This window comes from Ascaphus truei, chromosome 3 (assembly GCF_040206685.1).
Source record: "Ascaphus truei isolate aAscTru1 chromosome 3, aAscTru1.hap1, whole genome shotgun sequence".
NCBI classification, from domain to species: domain Eukaryota; kingdom Metazoa; phylum Chordata; class Amphibia; order Anura; family Ascaphidae; genus Ascaphus; species Ascaphus truei.
The window spans coordinates 105,151,000-105,171,282 of record NC_134485.1 but is presented as its reverse complement, the minus strand read 5'-3'; the positions used below and the strand labels follow the sequence as shown (position 1 = coordinate 105,171,282).

General features: G+C 44.5%; 1 protein-coding gene across 2 annotated transcripts in view; it reads left to right on the top strand.

The window, feature by feature from the left end:
* Nucleotides 1-20,283, top strand: part of SUPT6H (SPT6 homolog, histone chaperone and transcription elongation factor) — a 49,884-nt gene that overhangs the window by 27,223 nt on the left and 2,378 nt on the right. For both annotated transcript variants that reach the window (XM_075589256.1, XM_075589255.1), the window contains exons 13-36: nt 634-732; nt 984-1,113; nt 2,968-3,118; nt 3,964-4,118; nt 5,324-5,519; nt 6,006-6,145; nt 6,677-6,794; nt 6,977-7,053; nt 7,957-8,092; nt 8,597-8,734; nt 8,822-8,989; nt 9,340-9,467; nt 9,614-9,821; nt 9,969-10,116; nt 10,241-10,383; nt 10,467-10,607; nt 11,285-11,480; nt 13,522-13,760; nt 14,203-14,316; nt 14,581-14,705; nt 16,194-16,306; nt 18,349-18,426; nt 18,520-18,704; nt 19,805-20,001. In XM_075589256.1, the coding sequence (XP_075445371.1) occupies nt 634-732; nt 984-1,113; nt 2,968-3,118; nt 3,964-4,118; nt 5,324-5,519; nt 6,006-6,145; nt 6,677-6,794; nt 6,977-7,053; nt 7,957-8,092; nt 8,597-8,734; nt 8,822-8,989; nt 9,340-9,467; nt 9,614-9,821; nt 9,969-10,116; nt 10,241-10,383; nt 10,467-10,607; nt 11,285-11,480; nt 13,522-13,760; nt 14,203-14,316; nt 14,581-14,705; nt 16,194-16,306; nt 18,349-18,426; nt 18,520-18,704; nt 19,805-20,001 (3,523 nt within the window). The remainder of the gene's footprint in view (nt 1-633; nt 733-983; nt 1,114-2,967; nt 3,119-3,963; nt 4,119-5,323; nt 5,520-6,005; nt 6,146-6,676; nt 6,795-6,976; nt 7,054-7,956; nt 8,093-8,596; nt 8,735-8,821; nt 8,990-9,339; nt 9,468-9,613; nt 9,822-9,968; nt 10,117-10,240; nt 10,384-10,466; nt 10,608-11,284; nt 11,481-13,521; nt 13,761-14,202; nt 14,317-14,580; nt 14,706-16,193; nt 16,307-18,348; nt 18,427-18,519; nt 18,705-19,804; nt 20,002-20,283) is intronic.

Here is a 20,283-nt window from a genome sequence, read left to right as displayed (position 1 = left end):
TTGTTCAAGTTTATAAAACTGCAGTTTACTCACAGAAACAAAATTCTATCATAGTAAGGGTTTAAAAGTTGGAGACGTGCTGTTTTTTTCTCCAAACGCTGGGGGGGGGTAATGCACTGTTACTCTTCACAGTAGTTTGGCTTGGTCTCTTATAATGCTAGAGTTAGGTACTCTGAACTGGTCACTAAGACATTGTCAGGCGACCAATACCTAAACCATTTTGTGGCAAACAATGGAAAAATGCAAGAGGTGTGCGCACCAAGTGACACGGCAATAAATAAATAAGGCTGCCTGGGTGCTCCAGAGAAGGACAATACAGCCAGTTGGGAAAAATAAGATCTCCATGTAGTACATGAATAATCAAAGTATCATGTTAGCATTTTACTGAATAGCCAGAGTTCCGGCCAATGTTTGGCCTCCAGGGTAAAAAACAACCACAAGAAACCCCCCCCCCCCCCCCCCCATATATATACGCTTATATAAATATAACTTACCCCGCTTTGGTTGTTCACTGTGTATGTATGTTTGTGTGTTCTTATGACCCTGATGTGTCGGCCAATCATTGGCTGAAATGTTGCTGTATGCCAGCTATTGCATGTTCTGTTAGGTCTTATGATCTATTTTACTCTGCAGGTGAAGAGGCTGCAGAACAAGATGAAGAGCAAAAGGGGCCAGAGTTGAAGCAAGCTTCGCGTAGGGATATGTATGTAATCTGCCAGTCTGCCGGCCTTGGTGAGTTTGCCTCTTTTCTTACAAAAAACAACCGGATATACGCCACTTTAAAATTGGGTTATCTTCCTTTTTTAAATGTGTAACCTCTGAACACAGCACTGTGTTCTATCCAAGATTTAAACCCCATGAAAGTGCTATTTAGCTATCCTGTTCATGTTTCAATGATGAGTTTCTTCCTGTTTAGTATCCAGCATTGGCAGCAGCACTTCTGTGTGTAAATGAAAGGCCCGTCTCATTCTTTCCCTTGGCAGATGGGCTGGCAAAGAAATTTGGTTTGACACCGGAGCAGTTTGGTGAGAACCTGCGAGACAGTTACCAGCGGCACGAGACTGAGCAGTTCCCAGCAGAGCCCCTAGAGCTGGCTAAAGATTACGTGTGCAGGTCAGTGCCACAGATTTCACCCCATCTCTTCTAGAAGAAACTGCAGTGAAATGCAGGGAGAACAAAGTATAAAAAAGTGTGATGCTTCAACAATCAGAAAGAATTCCATATATAGCATGTAATAGTTATCCAGATGACAATGGGATGTCCACGAAGATTGAATGAATGTGCAATAGGTAGGGATTTGTGTCTAGTGGAGTCCACTTGACCACCACAGATTAAACACAATCATAAACACCCAACCAAATAAGCAAATCAAGAAATAAAGTAGCACAGGTGTCTATATGTATATATGACAGGGCACTGCGGCCCTTTACCTGTGTGCTTCTATGGACGTTCCAGACATCAAGGGCGTGCAGTGCATCCAGAGGTAAGTGCAGTAAAACAATGGTAGATGATGGGCAGCACTGCCAGAAGAATCCAGCTCCAAGCTTGACCGGAAAAGCAGGAAAAAAGCGCACCCTCCAAAATTGCAATAAGGTCTGGTTTATTGCAGCCTAGGCAAACAGTAACAGGACTACACGGACGCACCTACGCGTTTCGTGCACAGGGCACTTTATCAAGGTGACAAGATAGTACAAATGCTGCCTATTTATACTTACCTGAATTGTCCATCGCACTATCGGGTGTGACGTCATCAACCAGCGTCTGCATAGAGTCGCGGTGACGCAACGTACACAGCCATAGGCTGGTCAAGTCAGGTGGTATACCATTTCTAACTTTTTTTTCTAAAACAAACTTTATTTAAAACACACACATGAACACACACAATAGTATGTAAATACACGATTTTAAAACGGAGTTGATCTTGCTTATGCAGCAATTTGCCCGAGTTAAGCAAACACAGAAAGGAAAAAATAACCTTCCATTATTAAATAATCAATTTTTAGTGTATACTTATGATTACTCATATTAGATGTTAGTAATAACTAATAAATCTTATTACATTAAATGCTTATACAACATAAACTCAGACAAAAGTAAATTCCTTGTAGTTCAAAGAAGAACACATTATTAATATAGAGGAATATGCAGAAAGTGGTAAATAGATAATTATATGTCCACTATAAAGATGGTAATTAACTTATAGTTTATATAACAAACATATAGCTAAATGCATGTCCTCAAACATATAAAAATGACCCAAAATGATAACATCATTGAGATGTTGACATACACGACTCTATGCAGACGCTGGTTGATGACGTCACACCCGATGGACAATTCAGGTAAGTATAAATAGGCAGCATTTGTACTATCTTGTCACCTTGATAAAGTGCCCTGTGCACGAAACGCGTAGGTGCATTTGTATAGTCCTGTTACTGTTTGCCTAGCCTGCAATAAACCAGACCTTATTGCAATTTTGGAGGGTGCGCTTTTTTCCTGCTTTTCCAGTCAAACTGGGAGCTGGATTCTTCTGGTAGTGCTGCCCATCATCTACCATTGTTTTAAAGCAGGGAGAATATGCCGGCCAGAACGATGCTAATAAAGGTTTTATTTGTTTATACTAATATTTACAGAATTAGAGTAGAGATATTAAAATACAGGATACTACAATATGGTGTGTGTGTGTGTGTGTGTGTGTGTACGTAAAAAATGAAGTGTATGTTTAGGCACTCTAACTTTTATAAAGTGTATGAGGAGTTGTATACATGCTGTTCCAATTCTATGCTGATTCAGTATTAACAATAAAAAAATAAAGAAAAGTATTACAGGGAATTCACCCAGTTATTTATCCTTGAAATTGGTTGTTTCTGGTTTTGTGAAATTTAAAAGGAGGGGTAAATGGACCGATGCACAATGATCAGAAGGAGTGCGAGTGATCGCCTTTCCCTGCTTTATTTGTAATTGCAGTCAGTTCGGTACCGCGGAGGCAGTGCTGGAAGGTGCCCGATACATGGTAGCCCTGCAGATTGCCAGGGAACCCCTGGTCAGGCAGGTTCTGAGACAGACGTTTCAGGAGAGGGGAAAGATTAACGTCGCTCCAACCAAAAAGGGCAAAAAGGTACGGGTCTCATAACTGGTCTGTTTCAGAAGGTCTGTTCATGTTCTAACTACAGGGGTGCGCAATCTTTCCCCGCTGCGCGCTCGTCTCCCTTACCTTGTCTCCGGCGTCGAATGACGCCATGTTGCCATGGCGACGCGTTGCAGAGGCCTCATGCGATGCCCCGGCATTTAATTTAAATGCCTTGTGGAAGAGTTCAGGACCTCTGCAAACAACTGCGAACCCCCCCCCCCCCCCCCCCCCTGAAAAATCTTGCGCGCCACCCTCTCCTCCCCCCCCCCCCCTGTTTTCGCACCCCTGCTCTAACACCCTGTTTCTGTATAGTAACATTTCACTTGAGCTATCGCAAATAATCATCAGACATGGCCCACCTCTTCCATCAATTTTTTTGCAAGGGAATGTCCTGTTCATTCTCGGCATGGGGCCAGTGCAGGAAAGACGGATGGCTGCCGAAAGAACAGCTTTGAACATGTCAATCAGTGCTTCAGCCACCAGAGACGTGATTGATTGACAACTCAACTTCCAAAGCGGTTATTCAGCAGACGTGGTCTTGATACCATCAGTCACTCCCAATTTTCCACTTGTGTTGTTGAGCGTTGGAGATCTTCAATGACTTGCCCACATTTGTATTGGGCAACCGCATCCAAGAAGCACTTTTTCCATGTGCCAAGTGGCCATAACAACAAATGTATTTCAGTCATGTTATGCTTTCAAAGGGGGGATTCTACTTACACTTTTTTCTTGTTTATATTGGTTCTGAAAATGTCTGCTGCGTTTAGTGTTAGAGGGATGCGCAATTATTTTGCTCCTAGCTTTGACCGCAGTTTCCACTCGCCCACTTGCAGGAAGTTGATGAAGCACATTACGCATATGCCTTCAAGTATCTGAAGAATAAGCTTGTCAAGGAGCTGCGTGATGAGCAGTTCCTCAAGATGTGCAATGCAGAGGAGGAAGGACTCATCACCATGGACATCTGCATCGACATGAAAGATGCGGAGGGGTAAGCTGGGGGTGCATTCTGTGCTATTAAAATAGCGGACAGTATCAAGTTCCATTTTTACTTAGAGGGAGTATGTTAAATGACAGATTCAATTCACTCCTGTATGGCTGCCTTGTGTAGACGACTTTCATGCTTGAACATTATTTTGTCCATTCAGTGCAAAGCAATGCTTGTAAATGACATTGAGGTCTTCAGGGTTTAATGCATGGGAGAGAGGAGAGGGCACCTCGGCACAGCGCCATCCAAGGGCTCTCAAAACGTAAGAGGTCAGGGCTGGGTATAACCTGTCCATTTATGGTAAGGACTCATCAAATTATCCATAGGCCTTCCCTCCAGAAAGGCAGTGTGAAATCTTGACTCGAGCTTGCTCTCTGTATGAAGGTCAAAACTAAAAATGGTTACCTTAGACCAGGAGTGCGCAAACTGAGGGGCGGGAGATTCTCTGCGGGGCGGCGGGGGGTTTACAGAGGAGCCGCGCGCTTCCCGAAGGCACTTGCGTTTAATGCCGGGGAAGCGGCGAAGGCCTCTGTAAACTTCACTTACATTGGCTCAGGCGGCTTCTGGAGATGTCGCCATGGCAACATATGTCGTCCAGAACCCCAGAAACAAGGTAAGGGGGTGGGGGGCGCGGAGAAAAGGACAGCCGGCAGGGGGGCGCAGGGGAAAAAGATTGCGCTCCCCTGCCGTAGACTGTTAGTATTCTTGAGTAGGCACTAGTTGACATGTGTAACCTAGATTGGCTTAGGTGCCATATCGGTTTGTTTTCTGTCTGTCCGCTGCTCCTAATCCAACAACATACCTCAGCGTGAGTTACCATGCAGAGCCAGGGAGTACTTATTCTGTGTAGGGCAGCTCTTCCGCAGCCAGACATTTTAATGCAGTCGTCATATTGGTCAGCAGTAAATGCCTAGGACAAAAATATCCTTCAATAAATCGAATCTGGCCAAGTTTGTAACACGCACACACACGAAACACTCATGTAATTTCTCACAGGATAAGTTAATAAAATAGTTTATAGCTTTTTCAGAGAGCAGCCCACTCAACTCCGTTATTCAGAAGCGGGTACTCTTGGGCCGTGGGAGGCAAAGGGAGGAAGGGCAGTCGCAGGTTTGATAAAGTCCCTGTTTCAGAGCCTCTTTCCAGTCGACATCTATTAAATAGTCTGGCCATGGTGACAACTGTTTTTTGTTCTCCTTTCCTCATAGTTTTGGCGCCGACCAGACCTATTTCGAAGAGATCAAACAGTTCTATTACAGGGATGAGTTCAGTCACCAGGTACAGGAGTGGAACAGACAGCGCACACTGGCCATTGAGCGGTCCCTGAAGCAGTTCCTCTACCCGCAGATGGGCAAAGAGCTTAAAAGCAAACTCCTCATGGAGGCCAAGGACTTTATAACCAAGGTGAGAATCCCCACCAGCAAGGCAAACGTCCAGCGGTACGAGTTGTTGCTGCTTATCTCCGACATGCAATATCACTGCTGGGGAAAGCGCTGCATTGCGCACCGCAGAAAGTGAAATTGAGAGGGGCTCATACAGATGTTTGTCATTCAAATTCAACACGCAAGACTAAGGTCTGCACAGCATACCAATACTGTTAGAAAGACGGAAATATAAGTCACATCCGACTAGTTCTGGGTCAAATGTAACCTTTTTCAGTGTCGGAGCTTTTGTCTATAAAACTTTCTAAAAATGTGCAATATTGGCGGGTGTGTTGTGGCTCTTGTATGTTGTAATGCTCACCAGGTTAAGGCTTGTGTTGCCTATGGTACTGTTTTACTTTGCAAATGTATTTGAATTTCCTCTCAATGTGAGCATAAACTCCATGCTGAAATGCACTTGTGAGGAGTTTTCCCACTCTTACCATTGATCGTGTTGGTTTCTTTTCAGAGCTGCAGTCGTAAACTCTACAACTGGCTGAAGGTTGCCCCGTACCGCCCTGACCAGCAGGTGGAGGAAGATGATGACTTCATGGAGGATAACCAGGGGAAAGGGATCCGTGTCCTGGGCATCGCCTTCTCCTCTGCCAGGTAGGCCTGCAGAGAGGTGTGAAAAGACCTTGTCCCTTCCCAAAGCTGCCGGTTCAGTCTCTTAATAAGATGTATGATTTTTAGTCTTGTACAATGTAGAGACTGCTAAATAAGTTTTCCTGCTCCTCTTTCCCTGTCTACTATTTTCCTTCTTGCTTTTTCCCAATCACCTTCTATTTACCCTCTTCTGTCTTTCTTCTTTCTGTATCTCCATCTACCGGCGTCCCGTCTTTCTCCTGAGCCCCCCCTATTTTCCTCTGTCACTGAGCGTTGAGTATCTGTAACCCTGTACACACACGACTTCCACCTCACACTATGGCCATTCCTTACTCTCTCTTCATACTCTGATTGGGGGGAGGGGGTTGACTTTGCTGCAGACGGTCACCCAACAAATCTTTAACAACCCTGGGCAACCAAGTCGGTACCCTCCCCCTCCCCCCCCCCCCCCCCCAAATGTTTTAATTGGGGAGTAAGTGATTGGCCTGAGAAGCACTTTATAGACCTAATGCTGGTTTTACCATTGTTTTCCAGGGATCACCCTGTGTTCTGTGCCTTGATTAATGGTGAGGGTGAAGTCACAGACTTTCTGCGTCTACCATACTTCACCAATAGGAAGAACGCCTGGCGGGAAGAGGAGCGGGAGCGCAAGGTGAGAGCTGCTCGGTTTAGTGGCCTGCCACCTTTGCTTATCTGTATGTTGTACACATTGGTTGAGGCCTCATCAGACTAAAATGTAGCTTGTCTTTCAAAACAAATCATTTGTTCAGCAAGGTAAAGTACTGACCAGCAATTGTGTACTACTATTACGCATCTTTTTCTTCTATGTTTCAGGTTCGCGATATGGAAACACTGAAGAAATTTTTAGTGAGCAAGAAACCTCATGTTGTGGCTATTTCCAGTGAAAACCGGTAAGGATGCAGCAGCTGGAATGCACTGAAAATACCCACTTCTCATTACCCGTGTCCCATACTTCGTGCCTTCCATTTAGTTGAAGTAGAAGTATCCGGGTCCATATTTGCTAAGCGTTGCTATGCCATAGGTCACATTTTAGCAGGTTCAAAACCCAAACTCACTGCATGACAGACGGACGTTTGTATCAATTGGAGTGCTACTGGGACAGTACCTAATTAATACAACAATATATGGAAGGTGTGTGTTACGGCATACAACAGACAGTAAAGCCCCACTGCTACATCCAATGTAACGGATTACGTGCTACATTACTGTTACTACAGATGGTAAAGTACCAAGTAATTTGATATATTGGCTGTAGCAGTGGGACTTTTCTGTCTGTTGTATGCCATAAGACGTGTGCACAAACTGTGGGGTGTGGCAGTTACAAAGGCCCCACGCTCTTCAGCACGTGGCCTCTACCTCACCTGAATTCAGCTGGCTTCGGGCAACGCGGCGTATTTGACGCCGGATTAAAGGTAAAGGGGGTCGCGACACTGGGGGAAAGCTGACGGGGGCGCAGCGCAGAAAGTTTGCGCTCCCCTGCCATAAGAAACACCGTCCAGGGCGCAAAGACCTTTTACAACCTCTCACTTGGGTGCTGGAATGTGTCTTATGGTTTAGCATCTCTTAATGTATATGTGAAACTATGTAATATGGGGCTTGGATGAATTTTTTTTCCCTCATCTGGAGTTTTTAGTAAGTCTTAGAAGTAGTTCCCTCTAAAGTGTTTAGTTGAAAATGTTTCTCTTCCCAGAGCACTTTAAGATCTGACGTATCAGTGATTGTGACTTTGTGAATTTAATCTCTTGTTTGGTCTCCTATCTGACCTCCATGATGTCTCTCACCCTCTGTCCCAGGGATGCTCAGATGATGGTAGATGATGTCAAGCGCATTGTTCATGAGCTTGAACAGGGGCAGCAGATGTCCACCATCGGAGTGGAGATGGTGGACAATGAACTTTCTGTCCTGTACATGAACAGCAAGAAATCTGAGGTGAGCTTGTGCTGATGTGATAAGGATCTTGTGTCTGCTATTGTAGGGATAGGTGCTGATGCTTTCACAGAAGTTCTCTAGTTAGGATTTGATGGCACCTTATGTACTCCTTAAAGCATTAGAATTTACAATTGATATGATAACCTAAAATGTGAATGAACCGAAAGTATTTATTTTGATAGCAGGGTTTCTGTTCTGTCCAGTTATTGTAATTCTGTCCAGTTATTGTAATTGTAATTGCTTTTGTACTTGTAATTACAATTGTAATTGCATTTAAGCATTGATTTAATTCCTTTTGAGGTATTGGAAGTAATAATATACACTACACTAGTTCAAAATGTTAACTTTTTGTTGGGACTTGCTAGTTGCCTGGTTCTTAAAGACACTGCCGGAGCGCTTGTTGTTTCCATGATATAACCGTCTCTGCCATCTCTTGCCCTCTAATAATCCATCACATGGCACATTCTGCATTTGAATTAACCTTATCTAAACCCTTCTCCACAGAGTGATTTTCGTGATTACCCCCCAATTCTACGTCAGGCTGTTTCCATTGCTCGCCGCATCCAGGACCCCCTGGTTGAATTCTCCCAGGTCTGCAGCACTGATGACGATATCCTGTGCCTGAAATTTCACCCACTGCAGGTATTTATGTACCTCAAGCACTATGCACTCTCCATGTACTAATTGGAGGCTCTCTGTGATCTAACGTGTCCCTCTCTTCTGTGCCAGGATCACATATTGAAAGAGGAACTGTTGAACTCGCTGTATTTTGAGTTTATCAACCGCGTCAACGAGGTGGGAGTGGATGTGAATAGGTCCATCTCTCACCCTTACACGCAGTCCCTTGTTCAGTATGTCTGTGGTCTTGGGCCACGTAAAGGCACCCACCTGCTGAAGGTAAGTAGCACTGGGAGGGGACTGGGTAGTGTCATTAGGTAAATCTGACATCCTACGAATAACCGGTTTTGAAGCCTTCTTCTCATGGAGGAAAGAATGCACGTTGGTGAATCACTGGTCCTCATTAATACTATTGCTGATGCTCCGCTGCTAATCCTGCAGCGGGAGTATGTTCCATAATTAAACGGTTTTATTAGTCCTCTACTGTTTGGGGAATAAAAGACACTTTGATATGTGGTTGTGGGTTTCTGCTTCTTAACTGCATTCTTTTAGCCTTGATGTGGCGGTTTCCTTTTCTTTGGGCCCTCAAAGCAAAACACGACTAAATGTGATGTCTCCCTGCCTGACAGATTCTGAAGCAGAACAACACTCGCCTGGAAAACCGTACCCAGCTGGTCACAATGTGTCACATGGGACCCAAAGTCTTCATCAACTGTGCTGGCTTCATTAAGATAGACACCAACTCTCTTGGCGATAGGTCAGTCTCCCCATCTCCTCACCGTCTTCTTTTGATCTCTAGTGGAGTTTGCAGACCCTTGAGTACTGTGCACTAGCTTGGCAGATACATAATCTTTCTACTTTCACTCCCTCCTTCTGATTACTTGCTCATATTGCTCCTTCTAGCACGGACTCATACATCGAGGTGCTGGATGGCTCTAGGGTGCACCCTGAAACTTATGAGTGGGCGCGGAAAATGGCTGTAGATGCCCTGGAGTATGACGAGTCAGCGGAGGATGCCAACCCAGCAGGAGCCCTTGAGGAGATCCTTGAAAACCCGGAGCGGCTGAAAGACCTGGATTTGGATGCTTTTGCAGAGGAGCTTGAGAGACAGGTCTGTGTGTGAGGATTGGGGGAGCTTGTATTAAAGGGGACAGGCAGGTGGTCCGGTGGTAAAAGAAGTACGAGTGGTAGTATGTGTTTTTGGATGGGCTGTTTTGGACATGTAGGGCATGATTAATAATTGTCTTCTTTTCTGCAGGGGTACGGTGACAAACACATTACATTGTATGATATTCGTGCAGAGCTCAGCTGCAGATACAAAGACCTCAGGACACCTTATCGGTCACCTAACCCTGAGGAGATCTTCAACGTGCTGACCAGGGAAACACCCGACACATTCTACATAGGTATCTGAGCTGGGTTTAAAAAAAAATATTTACATTTTTTTATTTTTTTTTAGTTGTGACCCAAGTAAACAAATTGTGGCACTTAAAATAAAAAATGTATATTTTTTTTTTTCCATAATTCCAGGCAAACTAATAACCTGCAATGTGACTGGGATTGCACACAGGCGACCCCAAGGAGAAAGCTATGACCAGGCTATTAGAAACGATGAGACTGGTCTTTGGCAGTGTCCATTCTGCCAGCAGGATAACTTCCCAGAGCTCAGCGAGGTAAAACCCCAGGAAAGCAAAGCTAATTGTCGGAGTTCTCCCATGTTCCCAGAGCTCATTGGCTCACATCTCTCCTGCTGCAGGTGTGGAATCACTTTGACAGTGGATCCTGCCCCGGTCAAGCTATTGGTGTAAAAGCCAGGTTGGACAATGGCGTGACTGGCTTCATCCCCACCAAGTTCATCAGTGACAAAGTGGTGAAGCGTCCTGAAGAGAGAGTAAAGGTGTGTGAGATCTGGGCAGTGTTGTGTGTGTGTTGTGTGTGTGTGTTGGATTTTAAGCATTGTTCTTGCAATCAAGCACTTAATCTGTGAGGCATGTACACTTTTTAGGATTCAGATAAGTGTTACAAGAAAGTTCTCACCACAAGTAATGTCAACACGTTCTCAAACACGATCATCTATTTGTGTAATGAGTTTATTTAATTTATGGCTACTGCCTGACGCACAGCTTTACAGAAACTTTTGGACCAGTTTAAAGTGTGTCACCAATGGTGCATTGCCAAACTGTTTGTAATAATTACGGCCAATTCTGGGTACAGTTCTTTCTGGTCCTCTTGCTATATTTGTTCATCCTAATCTGTTTTAGCAATGCTTGGGCATAACTGCTCATATGTTGCATTATGTTTTACGTGTGTGTGTGTGTGTATATCCTTCTGATATTCTTGGCCATTATGGACACAAAGAGCCAGTTTAGCTACACGTCATATCATTAGTTTAAGGCAGGTATCCCTTTTCTGGCCTCCTTTACTTGCTTCTATAGAAGAGGAAACCATTTACGTGTGAAGGCTCCTGTAATGCATTTCTCAGTAATCTGTTGCTAGTGACTATAATCACTATACTAAGCGGACATTAAAGGTATGACTATCTATTCATAAACTACTAATCCCTCCTCTCTTTAGGTTGGGATGACTGTCCATTGTCGAATAATGAAGATCAACATTGAGAAGTTCAGTGTCGACATGACCTGCCGTACATCAGACTTGATGGATAAGAACAATGAGTGGAAGCTGCCCAAAGACACCTTCTATGACTTTGACACTGAAGCTGCAGATCAGAAGCTGGAGGAGGAGCAGAAGAAGAAGCAGCAGCGTACAAGTGAGTGTTTTAACTTCACCTCATCTGCCTAGTGAACCTGGAAGCATTACTAGTCTATTGTATGGTTGTGGCATAGCTTGTATAAGCTGGTAACTAGCCAGTTTATTATTATTTAATTATTTATTTTTTTACATCTATCTGATTGTGCTATGGTGGAAGCTTTCAGGAGCTCAAGGGTCCTGTATTCTAATAGCCAACGGGAGGTTTTCTGAAGTTGGCACTCTACAAACACTGTAGTTTGGTGTTATGGAGGGTCGGGACCACTTGGGTTCCCAAATCTACCCATTTTGCATCCTACTGTAAAGCCTCAAGGCTTCACTTACAGTGACCGCGACGTCGCGTCAAAACAAATGTATTGTCACCGTCACGTGCACTTATAGTAAGCGCGACGCAGCAAAGCGACGGCTTTGCTGCGAACGCTGGAAGTAATCTCAATTTGATTTTTTCCAGCGACCGCAGCCTGGCGTTGCCGGCACTATAAGCGCAGCCTGGCGTTGCCGGCACTATAAGCGCAGCCTGGCGTTGCCGGCACTATAAGCGCAGCCTGGCGTTGCCGGCACTATAAGCGCAGCCTGGCGTTGCCGGCACTATAAGCGTAGCCTGGCGTTGCCGGCACTATAAGCGTAGCCTAACACAGAAATGCAGGTTTTATGTTATTTTTTTTACATTTGTTTTTAATTACAGGATTGAAGCTGGGTCTCCGGAGCCCAATTGTGTTAATTTCAGCTCCAGTGAATCCCATGCTTCCAAAAAAACTTACCTTTTGTAGCCGGTATCGCTACAGCCGGAAAACTTGTGTGTCTAACATAATTTTTATTTATTTCTAAAAATGTGTTTCCAGGAAGTAATACATTGAGTTACCGCTCGTTTTTAAGTATGTCCTGGGCACAGAGTTATAGAAAAATACATGGTTACATTAAAAGAACAGGGTTATACCGTGAATTCACAGACATTTATTTCATGGACAGATAGAGTTGGAAAATTGGGTACAGGGGATAAAGGGCTTGTGAGTTTCAGTTTGAAATAGAGCAGCTTTAACATCACTTTAACATCGGCAAACGGCTCACACCCTTTGGCTGCACCAATGGCTGTCCACCTTTTTGGGGCAACGCAGACGTACACTGGGGTGGTTGAGATTGAATCTGTTGCTGCTGTGGCAGCATTTAAATGGCTTGCGTCATGCTTGTCATTTGCCCGCGTGACGGGGGACTTTAAACTGCACAGAGATACCGGCACCCCCTACGGAAGTATGTATCCCTGAAAGCAAGTGCCTCCCAGAGCTGAAATTAATGTGGTTCGGCTTCTAAGATCCCCTGTTTCAATCCTGTAATAAAAATGAATGAAATGTGTATTGCTGCTTAAGGCTCGTTACATCTGGTATTTTATCTTTTAAGAGGCACCCGTATATGTCTATTTTTAAGATATGAAATATGTTTTCTGTATTCGTCTCTTCGTATCTCTTCTGTAAGGCTGTTCCATAAATCTACTATGCTTTCAGTTAGGGGATGGGCTTCAGAGTATCAGCAATGTTATTATCTCAAATACTTACTATACTACATACAGTACATGATGCACACTGCTATTAAAATTTCATAATCATTACCTAGTGAATCACTTTTGGAAGCCGACCAGATATCTTTATTATCCCCTGGTTACACTTTTGGCTTAAAAAATTGGAGGAATTAGAAACGACTTAAAACGGATCGTGCATAATTTTATGCCGATGAGAATTCAGCTGATCTGTTAATCTGTCGTTCGTATTATTTTTTTGGAGATAGACGATAGGAGAGAAGGAGAGGCTCAGTGAGTAAAGACACTGACACTGAGTTTGAAGCAGGGGAATCTGGTTCAATTCCTGGTGTCGGCTCCTTGTGACCTTGGGCAAGTCACTTTATCTCCCTGTGCCTCAGGCACCAAAAACATAGATTGTAAGCTCCACGGGGCAGGGACCTGCGCCTGCAAAATGTCTCTGTAAAGCGCTACGTACAACTAGCAGCGCTATACAAGAACATGCTATTTATTATTATTATTATTACTGCAGCTTACATTAAGCGAGTCATCGCCCACCCCTCCTTCCACAACATTAACTTCAAGCAAGCGGAGAAGATGATGGAGACCATGGACCAGGGAGATGTCGTCATCCGGCCCAGCAGCAAAGGGGAGAACCGCCTTACTGTCACATGGAAGATCAGCGAAAGCATCTACCAGCACGTGGACGTACGCGAGGAGGGCAAAGAGAATGCCTTCAGTCTGGGGTCCACCCTCTGGATTAATAATGAGGTATGGTGGGAAGAGGACACTTGTATACATTGAGCCTTTGCAAGGTTAGTCCAACACAGGGCACGCATAGACTTTCATTCCTAAGGGGATGGGTTTTTTCTTCTGGTTCTTTGTTCATTGGTGATGGGGAAGAATACTACGTGGCAAATTATTCCTTGTTTCTTCATTATATCGCCTTGTGATGGCCGAGGCACTCTCAACCATAGAAAAGTCTTCTCAAGCTGATCATATACTGTCCTTTGTGTGGGGGTGGGTGAAGAAAATGGTTAGCATGCAGTGTAATTACCAGATGAAAGGGCTGCAACCCCAAAAATGTTTTGTAGTTCCACTGATCCACAGTCAGTATTTGGTTCCTACAAATCTCTCGGCACAATTGGTAAAGTGTCCTAGCTGGTTTTGCCCACTGTTCCATGCGACTGAAGGTTTACTTCTCTCACTGCAGGAGTTTGAGGATCTGGATGAAATAATTGCCCGGTTTGTGCAGCCTATGGCGTCTTTTGCAAGGGACCTGCTAAACCACAAGTACTACCAGGACTGCAACTGCGGAGAAAAGAAGGTGGGTGAGGATAATAGCAGGCCTCATTTGGATACCGAACCACTTCTTTATGCAGACTGTAATCTGTGTGCGTGTGCCGAGGAGCAGAGGTGAAATGAAAACAAAAATATATTCTCTGTTGCTGGGTTTGATCTGTTGTAATAATGCTAATGTTATGGCAGTTTAACACACGCTGTAGTGTTTTGTGTCTGCCATATCCCTGAATATTCACACAATTTTATTTTCTCGCCCTCTCCTTTTTTTTTATTGAATTTTTTTAATCAGAAATTAGAGGAACTTCTAATTAAAACGAAGAAGGAAAAGCCAACGTTCATTCCATATTACGTTTGTGCCAGCAAAGAACTTCCAGGAAAATTCTTACTGGGGTATCAGCCGCGAGCTAAACCAAGGTGAGTTCTGTGTGACCTTGCATCACAGGGAGAGGGGAAGCTGAACTGGGTAAACCTCTAATTGGCAAACCACTTATGAAACACACTAATAGTAAGTATAGTCATGGGGTGGCCAACTCCAGTCCTCACGGGCCACCAACAGGTCAGGTTTTTAGGATATCCCTGCTTCAGCAGAGGTGGCTTAGTCAGAACAACTGAGCCACCTGTGCTGAAGCAGGGATAATCCTAATGCCTGGCCTGTTGTTGGCCCTTGAGGACTGGAGTTGGCCACCCCTGGTATTGTACAATCTATAAGGCTATTTCTGTTGGATATTGGGTTTTGCTGATGACTTTCATGTCGCAAAAGAGCTATATATATTTATTTATTTTTTGGTCCAGTGTACCGGAAGCAGGAGACTTTAATAATTATTATTAATTTGTTTTTTAGTTTGACTAATCCAGAATCTCACTGATGTAGTTTATTACACAAAGGAAATGAATAGAGGCAGAAGTAATGCATATCAAGAGAAAGTGTTGTTCTTAAATCACTAGTCCTTAATCATCCAGATTTGTTTTCTGCTTGTGCTTGCATCTGATATACAATTGAGATGCATAGCTTTATTTATAAAGCGCCATCTATGTACATAGCGTTTTACAGCAGTAATACACGTGACATAATAATACAACACATAATGGGAATAAGCGCTTCAGACATAAAAGTAACATTTGGAAATGGAGTCCCTGCTCCAAAGAGCTTACAATCTAAGTACACAGAGAAATACTGCCTTATTCATGGAGATCCAAAGTGGCTGGTCAGCGCTTTGTGAATTATGCCTATTGTATAATTAAGAGCCGTGTCTTTTGTGGGGGGGGGGGGGGGGAGGAGGAGAGGAGAATGGCTATATACATTTTGTAGGGGAGGGGGGGCGCAGGGGGGTGATAGGGGGGGAGGGTGATGGGACGTGGCGGTGGGCCACCGGCGTTAAGCAGAGGAGTTAGGAGTTGCACGGAGGCAGAGCAGGACGGCCGGGGAGGAGCGCGCCCCAGTGGTCGGACCCCAAAGTCTTTCTCCCAGTGTCTATGCTGCTACAGCGCGCTCCCCCCGTCCTGTTCTGCCTCCGTGCTGCTCCTAACTCCTCTGCCGGCTGCTCCTCTGCTTAACTCTCCGACGCTCGCCACCACGTACCATCATCTCTCCCCGCCTGCCTCTATCACCGTCCTGTCCCACAGGTAGGCATGGAGGAGGGGGAGAGAGTGTGGGGCGGGAGGAAAAAAATTAGTGTGTATGATCTTATAAGACTATGCTGATTTACTTTAAAAACAAACCTATAACGTTTGTCATGTTTTCCTGTTGTAAAAATGTTACATCAATTTAATTAAAAAAGTCGTGATTTGGATTACATCAGGCAGGGGGGCCCGACTAATATCACGGATGAAAGGGGGGGCTTGGTGAAGTTTGCTCACCCCTGGTATAGACCGTACCATTAGTAACCATGCTTTTTAACAAAGGGTCGAGTACGTGACCGTGACACCGGAAGGGTTCCGATACAGAGGGCAAGTATTTTCTTCCGTGAATGGGCTTTTCAGATGGTTCAAAGACCATTACCAGGACCCTGTACCAGGTGAGTGATTTAGTTTAGGACTGTGCTCCTTTAATGAGACTTGTGACATTTTTATCATTTTAAATTGCACAGAATGACCACGGTGGCCTCAGGAAAAATATTTTGGTATAATGCTCATAGCTAGGCACTTTGTAGTAATGGGGCATAAAGTGATTCGCAGTGGTAAGATGAAACCACGTTTAAAGCATGGATAGCCTCGCCTAAAGCAGCAATCGCCTCAAAAATTAAGTTTTAACCTTATCGTATTCTGGGGTTCGCCTGAAGCACATCCTAAGCCCTTCCCTTTCCCTCTCCTGGTCTTCTAGAAACACTTGTTTCAGTAGATATTCGCATCTAGAGTTGCAAGTATGACACTGAATAAGCTGGCCCCTGCCAGTCAGTAACGGCAGAACAGTATTCTCATTGATTGGCTTGCACCAGTGCTGAAGTCTACCAGGGGTCTCCTAGAGGGTTGTTAAGCTCCTGGAAACTCCAGGTTCACTAAATGTATTGAAAATAACCAAACAAACATAGTTACATAGTAGATGATGAGGTTGAAAAAAGACGTACGTTCATAAAGTTCAACCTATGCTAAATTTAGACAACAGATACTTTATCCTATATCTATACTTATTGATCCAGAGGAAGGCAAACAAAAAAAAACCCAGTCATATCATCCAATGATCTCTCATAAGGGGAAAAATAAATTCCTTCCTGACTCCGAGAATTGCCAATCGGATGAATCCCTGGATCAACATCCTTCCCATGTTTACTTATTTGGTATATCCCTGTATACCATTCCTATCTAAAAAGATGTCCAACCTTTTTTTTTGTACAAATCTATTGTATCTGCCATCACAGTCTCTATGGGTAATGAATCCCACATTTTACCTGCCCTTAGAACCCTTTCCTTGGTTGCTGGTGAAATCTCCTTCCCTCCAACCTAAAGGGATGGCCCCCGAGTCCTATGTACTGCCCTTGGGATGAATAGTTCTTTTGAAAGCTCCTTGTACTGTCCCTGAATATAACATGGGAATCGTTTTGCAAATAAGAACCACTTGACCCACCTAGTCTGACCATTTCTGATCTGTTGTGCAACTTTAGACACTTTTAGATGATTTGATTTCTTTAATATTTAGTATAGCCTTGTGTATGCACTGGATGTTTTTTTAATCCCTTATTGTATTAGCCTCTACCACCACTGTTGGGAGGCTGTCCCATGAATCCGCCATCCTTTCAATAACAAAAGTACTTCCTAACATCCCCCCTGAACCTCCCACGTTCCAGTTTCAAAGCATGACCTTTTGGATCTAGTACTTGTTTCTGTGATATTCTTCCATCCTGTGCCTTGTTTAAAACTCTTGATATATTTTAATGTGTATACAGGCATACCCCACATTAACATACGCAATGGGTCCGGAGCATGTATGTGAAGCGAAAATGTACTTAAAGTGAAGCACTACCTTTTCCCCACTTATCGATGCATGTACTGTACTGCAATCGTCATATACGTGCATAACTGATGTAAATAATGCATTTGTAACAGGCTCTATAGTCTCCCCGCTTGCGCACAGCTTTGGTGCAGGTAGGGAGCCGGTATTGCTGTTCAGGACATGCTGACGGGCGCATGCGCGAGCTGCCGTTTGCCTATTGGGCGATATGTCCTTACTCGCGAGTGTCCTTAAACCGGGGTATGCCTGTATCTTCCCCCAGCCTCCCCCTCTCACTTCTCTTCCAAACTGTGTACATATTGAGGTCCTTTGGGTTTCCCTGGTGAGGTTTAGGCTGTGTAGATTGCTACTTTAAATCGCTGTGAGTGCTAACTTGCATGTCATTACCCAGAATCCCTGGCTGCGGTGAATGGGGTAAGCAGGGTTGCAGACATGTCTGAGACATGCAAATGTACTCAAATGATGGTATTTTTATTTGCTGCTTTAAGGAACAAATCCACTCGTATATATCTGTGTTTAATGCAAACTAAGATGAACGTAATTATTTAAGCGTAGCTCTTCTAATATGGAAGGGCTGAATCATGGTGTCACAATAACCTCCTTCTCTGGCAGGTATCACACCAAGCAGCAGCAGCAGGACCCGAACTCCGGCCTCCATGAGTGCCACTCCTGCCAACATTAACCTTGCCGGTAAGTGCCACAGTCTGTGTTTATGGTTTGGCAGCTGTGACCGGAAGGTTTTCACTGGCTCCTCCTAACCGTTTTCCCCCTCTCTGTTTGCAGACCTGACCCGCGCTGTAAACGCCCTCCCACAGAACATGACCTCACAGATGTTTAATGCCATTGCTGCAGTAACCGGACAGCAAGCGCTCAACCCCAATGCCACACCTGCCCAGTGGGCATCCAGCCAGTACGGTTATGGTGGAGGCAGCGGAGGTGGCAGCGGAGGTGGCAGCAGTGCATATCATGTGAGTATAGAAATGTTTGTTGATTCACAAGAGATGGAGAAGTTACAGCAAGTCGAAGACGTGTTTTTGGCTCTATTTTGGAATATGCTCTTATGTCTACATTTGTGGGGGTGCTTCCTACTTCTTTTGAATTATTGATCCTTTTGGGCCAAGATGTTTTAAGTAACGTCAGAGGACTTTTGTTCCCCAGACAAAAAGTTAGTGGTTATTTTGCTCTGATTTTGTTGAAGGTATAATACAAAATTGTACGTTTGTTCTCAGAAATATTTGGTAGGGGGTTTTGTGTTGCGTATGAATTTCCCAATAACACTCTCGCTATCAGATATAATGAATACACAGTGGTTTGTCAGCATGCATCTCTTGTTTAAGGTAACGGTCAAATCTATATTCTCTGTAATACAGGTCAAGGGAGAGCCCTGGACTGTTACTCTGGTAAATCACTCCCTGATTAACATAACACGCAGCGTTAATGCAGCACCAATGTTTCATTGCACTCCAGACCTGTCCAGCACTGAGGGAGGGGTTATTTGACACTTGGTTTCCAGGTATCATTCCCGTTTACAGAAGCGTGCAAAATTAGACTTGGCATCCATTTTAAAAATAATTACATTGTTCGGCAGAACAAGAAGTAGACGTTAATGGCAAATAAGAACCACCCTGGCCATTGTCCTCATCTGCCGTAAATCGCTGATACCTTATTTCAAATTCTGGAACTAGTGTGGATTTAAGTCTGTTTTTGCCTGGACCCCAAAGGAGGCTCTAGGAGGAGCCACTTTCTCTCCCCCTTCCTGCTGTACGCTGCATTAGAAAGAGGGCCCTGAATAGAAGTCTGTGTTTTTGGATACCCACGATTCTCCCGAGTATTGGAGTCATTTGGGGTGTATTTGGTTCCATTAATTGTGCTGTCTCCACTGTGCTTTCCCTTCGCACAGAATAGTGAGAGGGAACTTGCATGGCGACATGTTCTTTGCAGTATCATTGTAAAAGGATCAGCGTACACACGTTTGAAAACAAAGCTTTTGTGTTTGTCGCCGTCTGATCGTTTCTGTTAAAATGGCTGTTCACTGCGCTCACCGCATCTGTTTTTTACATCTTATCAGGTCTTCACAACCCCAGCGCAACAGCCGGTGGCCACTCCTCTGATGACCCCCAGCTATTCCTATGCCACTCCCAGCCAGCCAATCACAACCCCCCAGTACCACCAGATTCAGCCCAGTGCCACACCCACCCCGGCACCCACTCCGCAGTCCTCCCATTCACAAAGCTCTTCCAGTTCCAGGCAGAGACAGCAGTCAAAGTGAGTATCACAGATCCATAGGAGACAATGCGCTTGTATTTCTGTCCACATCCAGTGTTTTTTCCCTATTTGTTTAAAGATCACATTAAGATTCCAACAAAGCCTATTTTAGCTGTAAAAATCCTATGTACTATGCGGCTTAGGCTGCGCTTATAGTGCCAGCGACGGGACGTCGCGTGCGCTTATAGTAAGCGCGACGGCTTGGTCGTGATCGCTGGAAGTCCTCTCAATTTGATTTTTCCAGCGACTGCAGCCTGATGTCGCCGGCACTATAAGCGTAGC